Genomic DNA, 19,519 nt, shown 5'->3' on the forward strand with positions numbered 1-19,519 from the left:
GCGGGGCCAATTAGGCGCCGTGGCAACTGTGACAGAACCTGCCGCCACCCGGCTGGGACCAATTGGGCGCCATGGCAACCGTGACACCAGATCAGTAAAATAATATCAACCAACCTTTTTCATAAATTTGCTTTATCATTCAGTCTACTTTAATACCATATAACATTTAGTACCCTAAATGTTATAATCATGAATGAAGAGGGAGCTTTTCTAAGCGTAACACATTTATTCACAAACTATGGGGAAAAAAAAACAATTTCATGTTTGGCATTTAATGTGTTAACTGATTTATTTTAACAGGTCAGTGAAAGCACTATACAAACTCATGTGCGAGCTATAAGAAAAAGTGAAATGTTGCCTTAATTGTCGTGCTGGTTTGAAATAAATAAAAAAAAAGAAAAGAAAAGTTTTAGCAGTGCATGGGCAATAAGATTAGACTACTGGGCTGGGACGACTAAAACTGAGACTATATCCTTAACTGACCTCTAGTGGCCAGAGGGAGCATTTGGTTTGCATTTATTTTGTAAATGGTAACTTTTGAGAGAAATTACCTCGAGATGCGCTTTTTTTGTCAAACTCAGAAATATATGGCGGTACGGATTCAATCATCCAATGGGCCGGATTGTATGGTTGACATGCCTGCTTTAAATTGTCAAATTATTTTATTTAGGACCCCATGTAATCAACAATGTGGTACCATGAGTAAAAATAGTATGAAATGACCTGCATCCCTAGTGGTCTAACGATTAGAATCCAGCACCTTCAACATCTCGGTTCCGCTTCGATTCCCATTGCATCCATTTACGAGCAGATGTCGTCAGCTGTATTTTTCAACTGATTAAAAATTGCTCGAATACCGAAATATAATACAGTAAAACCAATATGAATTTGAATAATATGTAAAAATACATGAACTATCATATAAACGTGCAATTTTTAAAAATAATAGTAGGTCAAGAAATGTGTTTATCGATTAAGTAATTTGTTTAGCATACAACAAGGCTCACCTAGAGGGAGCTGTCCTGCTGCTAAAGGTAAAAAAAATAATAGATAAAAACTTTTGAAGGACTGGGCAAGAAAATATAGGAAAAATTATGCAATTAGGTCACTTTAAGTCTCTGTAGTTTCAATTCTTTGTTGTGCTTTGCCCCACTGATTTTCGGTTGTACTACAATCCAAACAATGGGAAATAAGTCGAATCGACCAAAGTATTTAGATGTCCCAATTTTGACCTGAGAATTTTTAGAGTCTAGATTTCCATCCATCCATCCATTATCTGCACCGCTTATCCTCGGTAGGCTCGCGGGGGTGCTGGAGCCCATCCCAGCTATCTTCGGGCAGTGGGCAGGGGACACGCTGAACTGGTTGCCGGCCAGTCGCAGGGCACACAGAGACAGACAATTTGCACGCTCATTCACACCTAGGAACAAATTGGACCGGCCAATTACCCTAACATGCATGTTTTTGGAATGTGGGAGGAAACCGGAGGAAACCCACACAAACATGGGGAGAACATTCAAACTCCACACAGGAGGTTCGATTTCATGACCTCAGAACTGTGCCGCACACGAGCTAACCACTGCGCCGCCGTGCTGAGTGTAGATTTCATAGTGTTTTTTTAAAAAAAGACACATTGTTTGTGCTCATGAAAAATATTTACTACCGTAAATTCCGGACTATAAGCCACTACTTTTTGCTCAAACTTTCAACCCTGTGGCTTATTCATTGATGCGGCCAATTTATGTAATTTTTCTAACGGCCGCCAGCGGCGCTCGAGTACAAAAGGTAAGATTTAGACCGGTGGAATATAGGCGCAGAGGAAGACTGCAACTTCACTAAAACTGGCCGAAAGGCAACTTTTTCGCAAGTCTGCCAGTGGATCCTGACAGCGTGGGGCAGCATCAAAAAATCCACCATCACCAACGGGTTCCGAAATGCCGGTCTGCTGCGTGACGGAGAGGAGGGCACACCAGCGACAGTGACCGCGCGAGTGAGGCTGCGGGAGCATGGGACGACGTCTATACGACACTGTTTCTTCCCGACACTGAGGAAGATGACTTTGATGGCTTCAGTTTGTAAGGAGGAAGATGAGGACGCTTTACCGTGATTTTTACAAGTAAGATGTGTCTTTTTTAACAGACCCGTTTACTGTGTTGCGAGCGTGTTGCTAGCGTGTTGCTACCATTAACTGTCTGGACGAAAGTTATATTATTATTATTAAAGCTTTGAAAACTCTCTCGGTGTACCGTCTTTCTTTGTAAATATGTGTAACCATGTATAATATGTATTGGCAACTGTATATTTTTGTAATGTATTTATTTGTATTTATTTTGATATGTTTTGGACGGGCGAATTAAAAAGAAGGGGCGTAACAAACGCGGGCTGACAGGAAGTGGGGACCGGTAAAGGTGAGTGTTTGTGGACACAGCGAACAATAGTGGATATATTTTTTTCCCACCCTTACCTTAGGAAATATACACTTTTTTCATTGGATTACTTTCAACGGGACCCGGACTCTGCCGGTCTGCATCAAACCTTAAGTACCGGTATCATTTTACGTTCATTTAGCCGGTTGGGATTTTAGGACTGTGTACTTTAATGAAGGATAATCAGTTACAATTGCGGGACTTAAAGTCGGGTTTGGGTTAATATTGTGTTTGTGTTACATTTTTTTAATGTGGGCGCATGCGGCTTATATACAGGTGCAGCTTGTGTAAGTACAAAATAGGTTTTCCTCTTAAAATGTGGTGGGTGCGGCTTATAATCAGGTGCGCTCTATAGTCCGGAATTTACGGAAGCTACATTTTAAAGTGGTAGATTGGAATGTTTGACCACCAGATGTTGCAGTAATGTGTAGTGATACATAAAACAAGTACTGGAAAGCACAGGGAATAAAACAAACTACGAATACTCAAAGTGACCAAACCGCACCATTCTTCTTTTCATTTTTTTGCCCAGCTTTTGGAAAGGAAGAAGGGGAACCTTCAAACACGCAGGGGCTTGAGGACGGGGTTGCCCACCTCTGGAGTAAACCGTACCCTTTTTCTTCTGATTTATAGTGCCGTCTCAAACAACTTCTTGTATTCCTAAGTGATAGCCAATATGATTTATTATACATTCAGTATTCATTCATTCCTGAATGAATCGGAAGTTGCGCTACATTCTTTCAACACTCGAACTGCAATGTGACTTACGTAAGGATTTGGGTCTTTGGGTACCTGTAGCAGCAAGATGACGGACAATCATCTCAGCTATCATATGTGGCTCTTTAAAAAGGTACATCAGACTCGGGAATAAAATTATATTTTCAATGAATTCAGGCAGTGGGTGAAAAAACGTGTTTCTACAACTAGCGGAAGGAGCGCTGTAGTGTTTTTCTAAAATTGAGTCAAGTATTAAGAAATGTCCTCCGGATTTTTTTCCTTGTCTCTTAACTAATCAGAATACACATGCAATGTGACGTCTGCCTTGTACCATTTCCTGGATATTCTTTTAAGCATGGTTTGTTTAGTAGTGAAAAAAATTACAAATGCGCACAAGGACATTTAAGACCAATGATTCACTTCTATAAAGCAGAAGCAAAGACAAATAATGACAACTCAATTCCAAAGCTAAGAACTTCTGCCATGTCTTAATGTAGCTGAAGGTAAAAACATCTGTCCTTCTCATTTGTAGTTTTTTTGTGACATTTTTACAAAAGAACTCTGCTCACACCTTGTTTTGAAACCCTTATTCACAACAAAAATGAGGGTCAGAGTTAACTTCAGCCAACCTTAGTATAAATTAATAAATGAACGGCCTTTATTGACATTATACAGGTATAACACAATTTCAGGGTTTTTCCTTTTGGTGCAAGTAAAACAATTTAAAAAGGTAAAAATGTGCTAAAATATAATAATACTAATAATAATAATAACATATTAAAGATGGAGTGCGCAATTTAGAACTTTGCTTCTCTTGGCCTCCTCAGTAGTCATTGCCCGTGCAAATGCATGTGCATCTCTGGGACCTGCTCGCATAAACTCTTCTTTTTTACTTTTTTGGGGGGCTTCCTGACCCCTGCTCTAGGTGAAGCTCATACTATGTCAAATAAATACCCATTTCTTGACCAAGGACTATTAAAAAATACTTTTGTATGATGATTCAACTCAATATTGTTTTTTTTTTTAATGGTTCAAGTTTTTCTCACCACTCTAAGGAGCTAAATAATACACAAGGGTTCACGGGTCACAGATCCCTTGCCCGCATGGTTTGTCGGGAAACCAATGAGGACTCAACTTTGGACATCCTTTTCCACTTTTGACCGTCCCTGGCCTGTTCTTGGGTTGTGGCAAAGTTCACTCTTTTCATTAATGCCGGCTCAGTTCATTTTCGGTCTTCCTCTCCTCCTGCCTCCTTGGACTGTGCCTTAGAGAATGACCTTGGCCAGTCCTGAAGATCTCCTGATGTGACCATACCACTACTGATTTTATCTGTGCACACTTAAAAGTTCTTCGTAGGGTCCAATGTGCCCTCTGATGGTGTTGCACACTGTTTCATTTGTCAAATGGGCTAAGTAGCTGATGCCTAGACGTTTCCTGCAGCATCGCATCTTCAAGGCCTTTTGTTTTTTCTCTGTGCTTATTTCGATCCCATACTGGGTTGATGCTTTGTCCAGGCGACTGACCAGATTAACCCTGCCAATCCGGTCAATATTATCAGCAAAACGGACGTTAGTGACATTATGTACCCCAATACTGACTGTACCTTCATGTTGCTCCAGAGCTTCGGACATGATCCTCTCCAGAAAGATGTTGAATAGATGTTGAGAGAATTGGGCCTTGTCTTACACCAACTGTGTTTCGAAACAATGCTCCAATGGTACCATTGATCAGTACCACACTGTTGGCATTGGCATACAGTTGTTCAATGGTCTGAACACGTTTCTGGCCCAAATTTTACTTCCGCATGGTGGCCCATAAACCGGCTTGCCATAATCTGTTAAACGCCTTCTTGAAATCAACATAAATGTGACAGAGGGTTCTCTGGTGTTGTTGAAACTTCTCACAAAAGGATGCACGGATTAAAAATCTATTCTGTGGTGCACCTTACCTCCCTGAAACCTGCATGTGCTTCGGCTAGGATGTTTTCAACCTATGGTTTCAGTCTTTTCAGTAGGGACTTTAGCATAACTTTACTTGCGTGGCTAATGAGACTGATGGTTCTGCAGTTAGAGCATAGATTAAGGTTGAACGTGTGTTATATTTAGTGATCCGAAAAAAAATAATTCAGTAAAAAAAAAAAAAAAAAACATTGATTTGAATAACAAGCAACATTTTTCATCCGCCCGGCTTTATTTTGACCTGAGAATTTTTAGCGTTTAGATTTCCATCCATCCATCCATCCATTATCTGCACCGCTAATCTTCAGTGGGGTCGCAGGGGTGCTGGACCCGATCCCAGCTATCTTCGGGCAGTGGGCAGGGGACACCCTGAACTGGTTGCCAGCCAGTTGCAGGGCACACAGAGACGGACAACTCACTCGCTCATTCACACCTAGGGACAATTTGCACTGGTCAATTAACCTGACATGCATGTTTTTGGGAATGTGGGAGGAAACCGGAGTGCCCAGTGAAAACCCACGCAGACACGGGGAGAACATGCAAACTCCACACGGGAGGCAGCGGTAGCTGGACTTGAACCCTGAACCTAAGCACAGTGGGGCTGCGCGCTAACCACCCATCCGCCGTGCCGCCAATGAACCATGATACCAATGTTAATTCTTAACAACATTCAAAAGTCGAGAAATGTGTTTTTCCTTAACATAGCGGAATCAAAACCTAGTAATCACCACCATGTTGGTCTGCCGTCTTGCTGCTCCACTGTGCTTATTTGGAACTTGTTGTCGTTCGCATCAGACAACACAGTGCCATCTCGTGTTCAAGTACTACAAAATGTACCTTTAATTTTTTTTTTTTTTTTTCATATTCACAATATTATATTCCAATATGACGATTTTAACAACAAACACAATGTGAGGTTTGAACAACCTTTCTCGAAAATCTCAATAGCAATCAAGCATATTCACAATTTCATTATATAACATCTTTGTTAGTGTCAATAGATCCTTAATGTGTCACTTCTTTTGCCAAAAGGGCTTTTCTTTCCTCCCGGCCAAACCCACACAACATCGCCTTGCCTCGGCAACTGTGACGTCATGGGGCCCACCAATGGCTGAGCGCATTTGAATGACGTAGTTTGCTATCGTTTAGCTCGGTTCCATATTAGCAGGCCGCCGAAAGGGTCGCACATGCCGTTGCGGTATTTTACAAATGTCATTTTCTCGGAGAACATAATTGGCCTCAGTGTCACTGCTTGTTGTCTCCCTAGCTCATAAAAGAAAGGAAAGAAACACCGGAGCTCGCGTTGGACGGTAAGTTTTTGCCCCGCCGAGAGCTAACTAGCCGTTGCGGACTGAATGATGCCCGGCGGGCCGGCGGCAGGGAATTATTAAATGTTATTTCTTTGCTTCAGTTCGGTTTTGACGTTATTCGGCACAAATCTAACTATTGAAACACTTTCAACCTTGGCACCTTGTTTTCTGTCGTCATTAGCACGTAGTAAGCAAAGTCGTCCGTTTAGCGTTATTGTCGGAACCGGCTAACGGCGTCCCCGAACCTATCTTTCCCTTGCAGGCTACCAATGATGAGTTATGCCGAAAAGCCTGAAGACATCACAAAAGACGAGTGGGTGGACAAACTCAATAATGTGCACATTCAAAGATCGGACATGAACCGGCTCATTATGAATTACCTGGTCACCGGTGAGGCTTTTTCAAACGCACCTGAGGAGTCAAATGGGAAACTGAGACAATCGTGCATGTGAATTTTCGTGCACTTTCTTGTGTTCAAGAGGGATTCAAAGAGGCCGCGGAGAAGTTCCGGATGGAGTCAGGCATTGACCCCAGTGTGGACTTGGACTCCCTGGATGAGAGAATAAAGATTCGAGAGATGCTTCTAAAGGGGCAGATCCAAGAAGCCATCGCCCTCATCAACAGCCTGCATCCAGAGTTGCTGGACACCAACCGATACCTGTACTTTCACTTGCAGGTGCGTTTAAGTTGTGCATGACTGGAAACTTAATTTGCATGCACGCAGAACTTTCGACATTAAAAGTGGTAAGTGCTATCGCATACCCTATTTTTACAAGCAAAACACAATCCGTTTCCAGAATATTATAAAAAAAGACCATGTGCTTGTTTAAAACCAGAAGTGGCAAATTTTTATCAAAATGGAAATCTAATGCATGGTTTGGAGCATTTCATTCCGGTCTCACGCCAATATAAAACACCCGTAGTTTAAATTCGAACATTTTAGTAAAAAATAAAATTGGTAGACGTTTTTAAAGGCAGGAAAAGTGGTAGTCTAACGCAAGATGTAATGCTGTGTCTGTAACTTGGCCTGAACAAACCTTAATTTTGTTTATTAATTAATAGTTTATTTTCATCAACACAAAATAAATATAATTTGAAGGAAATCCATAATACAAAATGTACTCTCAAAACATTTGGGTCAAAAAAGGGACCAACCCGATACTTTCGACCCATTTTTCCTTTGTAGTTTTAATCTAAACGACAGAATTATTTAGGCTGTTCTTAAAGATGGGGTGCTTCCACTGAAGTTTCCTTAAAAATTTGAACGTAAAGTCTAGTAATTTTTATCTGTATAGCCTTTAATCTCAACTGTATTTAGTACTGTGTGTGTTCTCAATGCCCAGCTAAGTTCAAAGAGCCATTATGTTTCATTTTCCACTGCGCCTATCTGTTTGTATCTTTATCAGAGCTGTTCAGGGCAGAACTTATTAGAATCAGGGAAGGGGGGCTTGGTGGAGTGTTTGAGGGACACGTCGTGCTTGTCCCTCCAGGGTATTTTCAAATTTCTTGTCAGTGTTTTTATTTAAAGCTTAAATGTTTATGTCTCTTAAATCAATACTATTTTCTTATCATTTATGATCATCATGGCTCCGTAGGTAATACAGGTTGTTTATTTTGGCAATAACTTGTGATTTGGATTTTAATTTATTTTGAACCTGATTTTCAGGTTTTAGGTCTTACCTTAATGTTCCCTTTTCATTTTTTTTTTTCAAAAGAAAGAAAAATATTACTTAAAATGAAACAAAAATATGTGTCAGGTTATTACTTCGTTGTCTTCACTTTATTATTTCCTCCAGTGCACTCTGAAAGGTGTTGTCTGTAACTTAACGTAAATATTCAAATTGCTGGCGCCATTTTCTGGCTGAAATCATTATTGGAGCCTTTGTCCATGTCCTTTTTTTTGCACGTGCAAGTATGTGATATTTTTAGATTTGTTGAACAATTGCTCCCCTTTTCATCTTTTCGAGGTTTGGGTTGGCATTTGGACTGTATGCAAAACATTCATTTTCACCATTTTAATCCTAGAATAAAAGAAATCCTCCATCACTTGTGTGAAATCACTGTCTTCCCCCTCATCCGCCCGGCTTTATTTTCTCATGTGTAAGATAAAAACGGATTGGTGCCGTGGAAAAAAAAATATATAAAGGCTTTTTGAACTCAGTTGGGCGTTGTTAGTTCATACTTAATAAAGAACACATTTAATACGAAACATTTTAAGGACACTTCAAACTACGCACCCCACCTTTAAACTGCTTCATCGGACAAAACAACTTATCAGATGAACTTTCCTTTACTACTCCTTTTGCAGTGTATAAAAATAGTAATTTGCCGCCACCTACCGATATGGATGAATGTTCCTTTTACCCGGTTAAGCAGTGGAAGAAGGCAAAGACACTGAACTAAGGCATGCTTTTTGGCAAAGATAAAATTGGGCAATTTCCTGCGGCACACAAGTAGACAACCACTGTTTTAAAGTGCTACTAAGAATTGGTGTAGAATTTTGATCCACGACCCTCCTTAACACACTTGTTCGTCCTCTCCCCGGCGCAGCAGCAGCATTTGATCGAGCTTATCCGGCTTAGAGAGACTGAGTCTGCGCTGGAGTTTGCTCAGACGCAGTTGGCCGAGCAAGGGGAGGAGAGTCGCGAGTGTCTAACGGAGATGGAGAGAACTCTGGCCCTCTTGGCCTTCGACAACCCTGAGGAATCTCCCTTCGGAGACCTGCTCAACATGATGCAGAGGCAAAAGGTACTTTAGAACAGGGAGGGGCTCCACCCTGCTTTATTCCTGGACTCTGGCTATTTCAGCTGAAAATGAAAATCTCGATTCTGATCCCTGAATAATGTACAATTTTGGCCTCCCAAACATTCTACTTATTTGGACCGGCCAATTAACCTGACATGTATGTTTTTTAAATGTGGAAGGAAACCAGAGTGCCCGGAGGTAACCCACTCAAGCTCGGGGAGAACGACCTCAGAACTGTGCTGCACACGCGCTAACCACTGCTCCACCGTGCTGCTTACAGAGCCGTCTAATGGTCAAATAATACACATTGGGGCTTTAGTGTTTAACAATTTAAACTAGGTTAGCTGTTGTGTACTATTGGCATGTCAACATTTATTAAAGTCTGGCTACACGCTAGCCCAAAAAAGAAATGCCTGAACCTCAAGAATAAAATGTCAATAGTAGAATTTTGTCAGTGCTCCCATTTCCATGATGTTGTCTTTCTCCTTCGTTCTTGTGTGCATAATTAAATAAAACAAACAAGCTTGCCCAGCTGTTAAAGTTTCACCCGACGATTTACGTGAAAGAATCATTTATTTGTTTTGTGTCTCAACAGCATCCTTTCCCCCCCCTACTTTTTCAGTAATCCCTCGTTTTTCCCAGGTGTTGCATTCTAAAAAGGACTCGCGATAGACACAATTCGAAAAAAAAAATTATTCTCTATCTTATCTTAAAACCAAAGAACAAACCCTATTTGGAGAACTAAGCATTTGTTTATCAAATAAAAATACTGCACTTCAAAAACTTTTTTTAGTACAAATAACTATAATATACTATAATTATATTTTTCAAAATGGTCTTACTGCTATATTGCACTTTTGATTCAAAAAGAGGTCGAAATAATTTCAGGACCTTTTTCACTTTTTACATCAGATGATATTTTGTTGCCATCATGTGGACTTTATTGGACAACAGTGTGGTGTAAAAATGTTATGGTGAAAAGAACATTCCATACAAATGGTACTGTAATTTATTACCTGTTTTATTTTATATTTTACAAATAACCTCTTTACTGCAAAATTGTACTTTTAAAAATAATGTTCTATATAGCACTATTGATTCCAACCAGTGTTGAAAATGATGTTAGCCCACAATTCGCTTTTTTACTTTAGATGATATTTATCCGCCATCATGTGGCCGTTATTGGAAAACAAATTTGTGGCGTAAAAATGCTTTTACCTTTAGCATGTCGAGAAATCCAACCTTGTTAGTGATGGAAAGCATATCCCTCTGCCTTTTAGTACTGGCTGCAGGTGCTTTTGTCACTTCAGTGTTTAGTTGACATGATGTATTTCAGAGAAACCCGAAATTGAAAAAGATTTCCTCAGACATAATGTAGGTTTGTCAAGATTTTTTACGTACGTTTACAATTTGGACCACAATGTTATAGATGCACAGCCAGAAAAGGGACTGTATATAATCAAAATGCAGAACACAATACTTGATGGAAATCATGAAAAGTACACCAATACAGCAAGCGACAACTGTATTTATTTTAAGGCTGGAAAAAGGGAACTTTTCAGTCAATTTTTGAAACAAATATTTCAGTGCTGTACTCAGGTAATTCAGGCGAAGAAAAAGGCATTTTACATTTTGGGGAAAGTTTAGAAATAACTGAGATTGAAATCTCAACTCTTTTGTCTTTTGAACAAAGTGATGGAAGAGAGTGCACGACAAATGTCCGAAAATTGTGTGTTGTGTCTCAGGTGTGGAGCGAGGTGAACCAAGCTGTGCTGGACCATGAAAACAGGGAGTCCACTCCCAAATTGGCCAAACTGCTCAAGTTATTGCTGTGGGCGCAGAACGAGTTGGACCAGAAGAAAGTCAAATACCCCAAAATGACTGATTTGAGTACAGGAAGCATCGAGGACCCCAAGTGAACCCCACCGGATGACTTGGACTTTTTATTTTGATTTTTTTCTGAGCCGCTCTGTTTCCGATCACACGCAGAGGGCCATCGCAGCTGGATAGTGCGCTAAACTAGATTTGCTTGACGTTTTTGAGCTGACCTCATTGTGATTTTGGTGTCCCGGCAGCACGGTCCACATTACCATGAAGAAATGCCAAGATGCCTTGAGATAAGGGTGTCCTGGCTCAAGTATTCTTGGATACCACCTGATGCTTTGTTCTCAACAAATGTTGTATGTCACAGGTGGAGTCCTGAACAATCCTCTCCCCCCCAAAATAAGTTTACAAACTGCTTATCACCCTCTCAAGATAAGTTTCTAATCCTAAAAGAGTATTTGAATTCTCCGTTTTGCTTTGTCTTAGTCTGTTATGCTTAATGCAAACGGGAACATGAACCGACGAGCAAATAGAATAAATGTGTCAGTGGCGCAAACCTTTATGCAGTATCGATCGCAAACAGTCGGAGTATTATGGAGTCAGTCAACACAATTTGTACTCACAGGCTTTTATTATTATTGGCATCAAATGACTGCAGGTTGTCGAGGTGCAGACAAAGGACGAAGCAGCTGCAGTTCCCTTTCAATTGAATCAAGCGAACAATTGGACTAAAACATGCTTTAATTCTTTGACATGTTATTTAATTATGACTATCATTTGTACACATAGGGAAACTTGTATGTAGGAACTGAAAAATCTGTCGTGTTGATTGAAAAGGTGATTTATAGTAATGGTTATGAGTGTGTTTGTGGTACAAGTTCTTAATTTGAAGACTTAGATTGCCGTCTGCTTTTTTTATTATTTTAAAAACATTCTCCACATGAATCCATCGAGGAAAACGTGTGGTCACGATCTCGGTCTCTATGGTAACGTGCCGCTTTTTGGCCTACCAAGTCATGATTATGTTTAATCACAATACCAAAACAAGCTTAGCCTGCTGACTAGATGCGCGCCACAAGCGCAAACTGTGGATACTTGTGTATATATATCGCTATGTTTCTTTTTCATGTAAATTGTATTATTTACAAAGTAACATGTACAACGGTCACTGGGTTTTTAGACTCCTTTGATGAGGGGATAAAAGTGACTCTTTTCTACATTTTGCCTTTTTTAAATTCCATCAGTTAACTTATTAAACAATTGCTATTGTGATCTTTAGCAAGGTAGCCCCCACACGCTGAGAAAAGAGAAAACACATTTCAGACTGTGTTTGTCAAATGTTTAAGAAACCACAATGGACTATGAATATATTTATAAATATTGCTATTAAACATAATATTAGTTGAAAGCTTTAATTTTGTATTTAAATCATTTGACTCTTGGGCGAAAGCTTGACGGCGGCACTGATAGATACATAGATAGATAGATACTTTATTCATCCCCGTAGGGAAATTCACACTTCCAGCAGTCTACCCCGTTGTTTATTAACAGATGAACATGATGCCCTAGGTGTGCTTGTAGCGGAGTGGATGACGTCACGCCAGTCCAAAAGTTCGACATCCCTGCGGCAGATGGAAAACTTTTCTTTGTGAAAATCCAGGGATACACCACCTCGTGTTAGCAAGTCCGCCTCCTCTCTGATTCCCCCCGGCTTTCGTGTCTGTTTAGCGGCGTTGAAGCCGGATTGCTCCGGGTGGCTACACGTTAGCGTCCGGAATGCTAAACGTAAGCCACGTTTCCGCAAAACACAGCAACTGCGCTCCCTGTGCGCTTCGATGTTTTCCACCAGCACTCGATGATCTTATTTGGTCGTGAGTTTGCATTTACCATGATTACGGATGGTACCGAAGACTTAAAACGCCGCTTCGCTAGCTCCAGCTCTTCTTCCACGATAGGCCCCTTCATCACGCCGGCACGAGAATTCTTCAGGGCAAGGAGTTGAAATTCCTTGAATACACGCATTTTTTGTGCGCTAAAACCCATGTCCATAGGATAGAAGTAATCCATAGTGTAGTCAAAACGTAGATTTTAAGTTGTGAACCCTTGTTATATTTTTTTGTTGATTCGTTTTTTTCATTTGGAATGCTATTGGAAGTTGCCACATATAATTGTTGGTCATCTTCAATATTTCACATCTGTGAATTTTTCCACACCCCTTTTTTTCTACTGTTGATGAGTTTATTTCCCATTTAAACTGCTTTCCGGTGTGCTTGTCAAGGCAAGAAGGGCAATTGTGCTGGTCTCTTAGTTTGGTTTCTTGACGTTTTTAGGGGGGATGCCAAACTAAATTGCTGCTAATTTATGTGTTGCTGATCTGTTGTATTTCTTGAAACTTGCTCTGATATTTAGGAGAAAAAGTGCTTGTGTCTCTTAGTAATCCCATTTCTAAAAGCAGATTTGCAAATAAACGTAACTTTTGTGCAATTTTTCTTGAGACCTTTCTTTGTGGCCTTTCTTGTTCAACAGGCAAACGACTGTGTTTGAATCCATTAGAAAATAGTCAAATTTTTACTCTTTCTATACCCTGAATAAAAAACAAGCAGTGTAGAACAGAATTTTATATTCGTATACTGTACCTTTAAGTTAGGCTGGGGTGCTCTTTACGTAGATTACGATCTACACGAGGATCACTTAAGTAATACTGGAAGATCGGAGGAAAGTATTCAGTGCATTGTATTTGATGGGACATGCCGCAATCTAGCAGTCAAATGCAACATTTCAGCAAATTGGAGAACTCCAAACGTCGACGCAATTTATTACAACTATCTAAAAAAAAAGAAATTGCCGTGATTTAGTACGTATTCAATTATTAAGAGTCTGAATAAAATGTAATATTTGCATTTACATTCATACATCGTGAAATATATGATGTTGGAGGTTATCAGAATGCTTTATAAATAAATGAATTGGGCCGGGGGGGGGGGGGGGGGGGGGTTATATTAATGGGGATTTTACCGTCGTATTGTATTCCATGTTTTTAGACAACACCATTTTTGTCCATTTTTGCCTGAAAAATGCTTTACAAATACATTTGATTTGATACTGTTAATGAGTGTAATTGACTTTAGGCTTTTTTTTTTCTTTTTCTTAGCATCATTTTGTCAAAGCAAATGCCCGCGACCCACTGAAAACGGCTTTGTGACCCACTTTTGAGTACCGATTGTTGAGAACCACTGCCCCAGAGCACATGCTTCCAAGTCGGTGTCCAGGGGCCAAATCTGCCCCACAAGAAGTTTTCTGTGACCCATGAGATGATCCTGCTTCATTATTGTATCAAACACTAGGAATCATCGTGTAATTCTGTCAAAAAACCTTTTTAGATGTACATCACTTATTTGGGAAAGTTTCTCATTCGATACATTTTTGCACTTTATTTTTTTTATTTCAGTCCAATTATGTTTGAGAAATATTTCAGTTGAGTGGATGATGGAAAATTGCTGTGATTTTTCCTTTTTATTTTTAAAGGAACTTTAGCCATTTTTGCTAAAAAAAGAAACTAGACTACTGATGTTGCCTGAATAATACCAGCTACTTTCATTTTCATATTTCTTTTGATATGAGTCATTTATGCATGTTGAAAATGTAAGAATACTAATGGAGGCCTGATAAAATATTCCTTTACCCGATCATATTGAAATATGTTAGGTTTTCAGAAGATTCAATTAGGTTCACTCAACCACAGTTTCTCAACTGGTGCGTTGTGACCCAAAACTGTGCCAGGGACCTGTTATCAGTGGGTCGGGGGTCTTTGCTTTCGCTAAATATTGTTGACAAAGGGAAAAAAAATGAGGGTCAATTACACTCCTAAACAGTAGATGGCTATAATGCCCTACGAATGGGATGCCATTTCACACCACAGATGATAATGGTAAAGTTTGTTTGCATTTGTTCACATGGCCAAATGCAGATACAATACCTTGCAAAAGTATTGACCCCACAATAACTCTTTGACATTTTGCCATATTTAAGACTTTGAACCTATAAAACACCAAATATGTTTTGTAAGAATCAACCACATGTGAGACACAATTGTGAAAAATAAAATTCATTCAACATTTTATATTGTGCTTAACAAATAAAAAAAATCAAGATTAGTCATTGCAACATTTGAGTTGATACTTTATTAGACCTCTTTTGGCTATGATCACAGCCACAAGTCTATGGGTTTGTCTCTTTACCTTTTTCAGATCTTGAAACAGAAATATTTGCCCATTCTTCCCTACAAAAAAGCTCAAGTTCCTTAAGGTGTGATGGTGATCATTTGTGCACAGATTTTGCTTCATGTTTGGAGTCATTGTCCTGTTGGGTGGTGAATATGCACCCCATTCTCAGGTCTCTTGTAGATTCCGACAGATTTTCTCCCAGAAGCGCTCTGTATTTTGCTCCATCCATCTTCCCATCAACTCTAATGATCTTCCCAGTCCCTGCCTAAGAAAAGCAACCCACTACCACCATGTTTGACTGTGAGGCTGGTGTCTTCAGGGTGATGTCCAATGTTACTCTTACACCAAATAAAACACTTTGCATTAAGCCCAAGAAGTTCAATTCTGGTCTCATCTGACCAGATCACCTTGTTCCACATGTTATTTGTGTCTCCCACGAGGCTTCTTGCAAATGCTAAAAGTGTCACGGTTGTCATGGCGCCCAATTGTCCCCACCCGTGTGGCGCCAGTTGCGGCTCATTAACAGATTGGCTTTCCGTCTTTTTAAGCTCAGTGCGCTCTCTCTTACTTTGTCATTCCGTCAACGAACTTCTGCCCCGCAAGACGTGGTTTTCGACTTGGTCCTGTCCCTGTTGGTATTTCCTGTACGGTATTGTTTCCGTTTATTTTGTTCTGTTTAATATCGGTTTTCAGTTTCGTTTCTAACTATTTTTTGACCTGTTTATTATTTTCTGCAGTTTTCATTCCCATCCAGTTTGTTCTGTTTATTTTCGAATTCCTGATTCATTATCTATCCTGTCCGTCCCTTCTTGTCCCCATCTGTCCGATATCAACTCGGGCAATTGGAACTGATCTCATCGGTCTCTGGCTTCCTGTCTTTCCACGCCCGAACGCTGCCTAACGTGCATGACTCCCCATTTCTCGTAAAATAAAAGGCTTGTGTGAGAACATCCCGCGTTTGGGTACTGATCCTGTTTTGGATCATGACAAAAAGAGACTTTGATGGTATTCCTTCATAAACCAAGTATACCATAAAAGGAAGATTTATGCATAGTATGACTAATAATTGTCTCATGCAGAGATTCTCCCACCTCAGCTGTGTATGCCCCCAGGTCATCCAATGTGATCATGGGTCACTTGGTTGCTTTTCTGATTAGTTTTCTCCTTGTTTGGGCCAAAAGTTTAGAGAGACAGCCATGTCTTAGTAGGTTTGCAGTGGTTTTATTCTCTCCCCATTTTGATATAGTTGCGAGCAAGTTAAGATGTGTACATGTTCCGAAATCTTCTCGTATCCCATTCCTGTTTTGAATATTTCCACAACTTTATCCCGGACCTGCCCGGTGTGTTCATTGGTCTTCATAACGTTGACACCGACCTCTGAGACCATCACAAAACAAGTGTATTTAAATTGAGACTTAAGGCCCAATCCCATTCCTCTCACTTGGCCCTGAGAACCCTCCAGTGAGGTCCCTCCATAGGGAAGTGCCCTCGGTGAGTGGAGTGCAAAGTGAAGATGGTTTCCTAAAAAATTGGACGAGACTTGCAAGGTTCCACCCCTGTCCAGGAGATGGCGGTAATATTAATTGGCTGTAGATCTTAGTGACGTATAGGCCTACGACACATGTAAACAACTCAAGTCTCAACCTGTGGTGTGGCAGTTGGAGAGTTCGTGCAACGTTAAAAATGCCCGCTACAGCTGTGTTATTACCGATTGCCTGGAAGCTCATCACCTTTTCCATGTCTCCAATCAACAGAGGAGAAATGCGCGATATTGAAGACGACTTCGGCGCTATGTAGCACTGATTCATCTTTACAAGGTACGTCCACTCATTAAAAAAATGACCCGTTCGGTCAAATACAGTAAGGGTTAACATACAACGCACGTTCACATAATACCCTATGTTTGTGTAGACATAAATGGCAATCTACTTATTAGCATCTTAATGCCATTTTATGACATATAGTAGGGGTCTTTAATGTGTGACATGACGAAAAGTAAACAAACACAAGAAAAGTCCCACCTGACCCTTAAGCTGACATAATATCGTCACCAAACTTCCCTGTATGACCCAAAAACCTTAGTTCATAAGGAATTTAATTCAAAAGAGTTGTCATTGGATATAAAAAAGGTCATTTCAACATTTTTTCATGATGCTTACATCACAGTAAAAGCTGTCTTTTTCTTTTCTATGCCCACATTTATGTCTAAATTGTTTATGTTATCTATTGTGTTCCAGAGTGGCCGTCCCATAAGCGTGCACAGGTTGGACAGGAATGTTCCCATCCTGTGCTTATGGTTCGATATGGAGTCAGAACTCATTCAGGACTTAAGGTTGAACAAGAACGCCATGTGGGCCCTGCAGGAGCTGCTGAAGAGGGAACAGGACCATGGCTGGAGGTCCTGATCTACGTGTACTGGCTGGCCCACAGTCTGTCCTACCGTGTGGTGTCACGGGTCTTCAGGGTTCCCAGGCCCACCGTACACAGAATTGTCCACAGTTAATATGGAATAAATTGCCCAAAAGCCATATTTCAGGCTCTGGAAGTCAGACCCACATTTGCATCCTGTGCTTTTCTGCATTACTATTCAATAAACATTTTTTTTTTGAGTAACACCTTGGTGGTTTATTTCAAAATGATGTGAGATACTGTGTGTGGACTATGTGACTGTTGGACAGAAAACAACTACAAATCACTCCAGGTTAAATAACTATTTACTTTCAGAAAAACAAACTCACATTGGGCCGAAATACATTACAGTAAATAAATAATGTGTCACAAATTGTAACAAAAATATACCAATACTTCCATAAAGCTGGAAAACACAAACTGGAACTTCATTGAGTTCTTAATAAAATAAAATATTTTCATTTTATAAAACAAAGGGAAATATTGCAGAGATGTCACTGTTCTGGAAATATGTCCACGAGCTTCCCAAAAAGGATCGGGAACCGCTCAGTTTTGGCCTCAGTTTCCTCGTGCCTTTTCTTCACTCTGGCAGACTCCTCTTTCAAAAAGTCAAGGAGTGTATCGTGCTTCCTTTTTTTTCTGGGTGATTTGGGGTTTGGCGCCGGATTAGAAGGTGCCAACGACGTGCCCGGTGGTGTGGATGGCGTGGTAGCTGTGATGGTGACCAGCTCTTCCACGGGACGTTCTACAGTGGCCTTTAGGTTGGGTGGAAAAAAACAAGAATTACTTAATGCTGGTGTATTGTACAAAAACAACTGTGTATAGGATGCTCAACAAGTTGATGTGAGACAGGAAATTGTAGGATGTGTTCTGGATAATTATTTGATCATGAATAGATACACAATACTGACATGTTATTCTTATGGCTGTAAGAGCCTTCTATTGGCCAGCATCACATATGCTTTAGAATTGTCTCCACATTTGGACAACATTTTAAGAAGGTAATTAGTTTATTTAATATGTGTTTACAGAGAAGGCAGTGGACTGTGTGATAGTAATTTGTTTCAACTGTATTTCCACGTGAAATTCGGAGACATAACTCACGATGCATGATGAAAATAATGCATTTTGATCTTACATGAAAGAATAATATTGTAAATAAAACACAACATCCAAAATTGTGTGCAGTAAACAAGCGCATATATCCAGAACGTTATTGTGACTATGCTGCTTTAGAGTCTGGCCATGTAGATGTAAAAGCACGACTCGTTTAAAATAAAAACAGGGATAGGCTGAGCCGTGATTTTCTCCAGTTATCCAACTCTGCGGTTTGTAGTGTGAGGATTTTTTTTGCGGCTCCCTCGGTAGGTTTATGCACTGTATAAAGTAGCGATTTCGCAATGTTTTGAAACACCTATTTTTTTCGTCGAAAACATGATATAAATGTTGAAATAATTTGGTTCCACTTTTTTATGTGTCACTCATGTTGTTGATTCTTAGAGTTTTTTAGCTTTAAGTTTACCTAACTCAATCAATGTCATGACATAAAAATACGTTTTCAGAAGCGTTGAGTGCCAAAACGTAAAAATAGTTTTTCCTTCTTTTATTATGAAACGATCTATTCTAAAGGGTTTGGTGCTGGTAGTCATATAGTATCAAGCTTCTGGGAATTATTTTGATATGATGAATCACAATTAGTTGGCAGAAGTAGCTTTGATCAGATCTTTGTCCACACATCGAGGAAGCCCAACTTACTGGTGTTCCTTCTTGTATCCGGCAAATGAGTGTGTGGGTTCGTGTGTGTAAAAGGGAAAGTGTGAAGCAGATTGTAAAGCGCTTTGGGAGGTCTTCATTGACTTGAAAAGCACTATATAAATGCAGAACATATAAATGCAGGTAGAAGCGAA

The 19,519-nt window shown here is 40.0% G+C and overlaps 2 protein-coding genes across 2 annotated transcripts in view; one reads left to right on the forward strand and one right to left on the reverse strand.

Annotated features, from left to right (window-relative positions):
* dnajc5aa (DnaJ (Hsp40) homolog, subfamily C, member 5aa) overlaps positions 1 to 6,935 on the reverse strand; it is a 22,959-nt gene extending 16,024 nt beyond the window's left edge. Inside the window, exon 1 of the mRNA XM_088332405.1 lies at positions 6,792 to 6,935. The gene's annotated coding sequence lies outside the window, so the exon portion shown is untranslated. The remainder of the gene's footprint in view (positions 1 to 6,791) is intronic.
* LOC148370078 (glucose-induced degradation protein 8-B homolog) lies at positions 6,216 to 12,395 on the forward strand. The gene is made up of 5 exons (XM_088332403.1): positions 6,216 to 6,411; positions 6,674 to 6,801; positions 6,891 to 7,087; positions 8,962 to 9,159; positions 10,902 to 12,395. Exons 2-5 carry the CDS (start codon positions 6,681 to 6,683, stop codon positions 11,073 to 11,075), a joined length of 690 nt encoding a protein of 229 aa, XP_088188529.1. The 5' UTR covers positions 6,216 to 6,411; positions 6,674 to 6,680; the 3' UTR covers positions 11,076 to 12,395.
* The last annotated feature ends 7,124 nt before the right edge of the window (positions 12,396 to 19,519 follow it).

This window comes from Urocampus carinirostris, chromosome 3, assembly GCF_059441175.1.
Source record: "Urocampus carinirostris isolate Australia breed hairy pipefish chromosome 3, RoL_Ucar_1.0, whole genome shotgun sequence".
Lineage (NCBI taxonomy): Eukaryota > Metazoa > Chordata > Actinopteri > Syngnathiformes > Syngnathidae > Urocampus > Urocampus carinirostris.

Excerpts from the sequence above, each read along its gene's own strand:
- LOC148370078 (XM_088332403.1), top strand. The coding sequence starts at position 6,681 with ATGATGAGTTATGCCGAAAAGCCTGAAGACATCACAAAAGACGAGTGG. Across the intron at positions 6,802-6,890 it reads TATGAATTACCTGGTCACCG|AGGGATTCAAAGAGGCCGCG; the intron begins GTGAGGCTTTTT and ends CTTGTGTTCAAG. Across the intron at positions 7,088-8,961 it reads ACCTGTACTTTCACTTGCAG|CAGCAGCATTTGATCGAGCT; the intron begins GTGCGTTTAAGT and ends TCCCCGGCGCAG.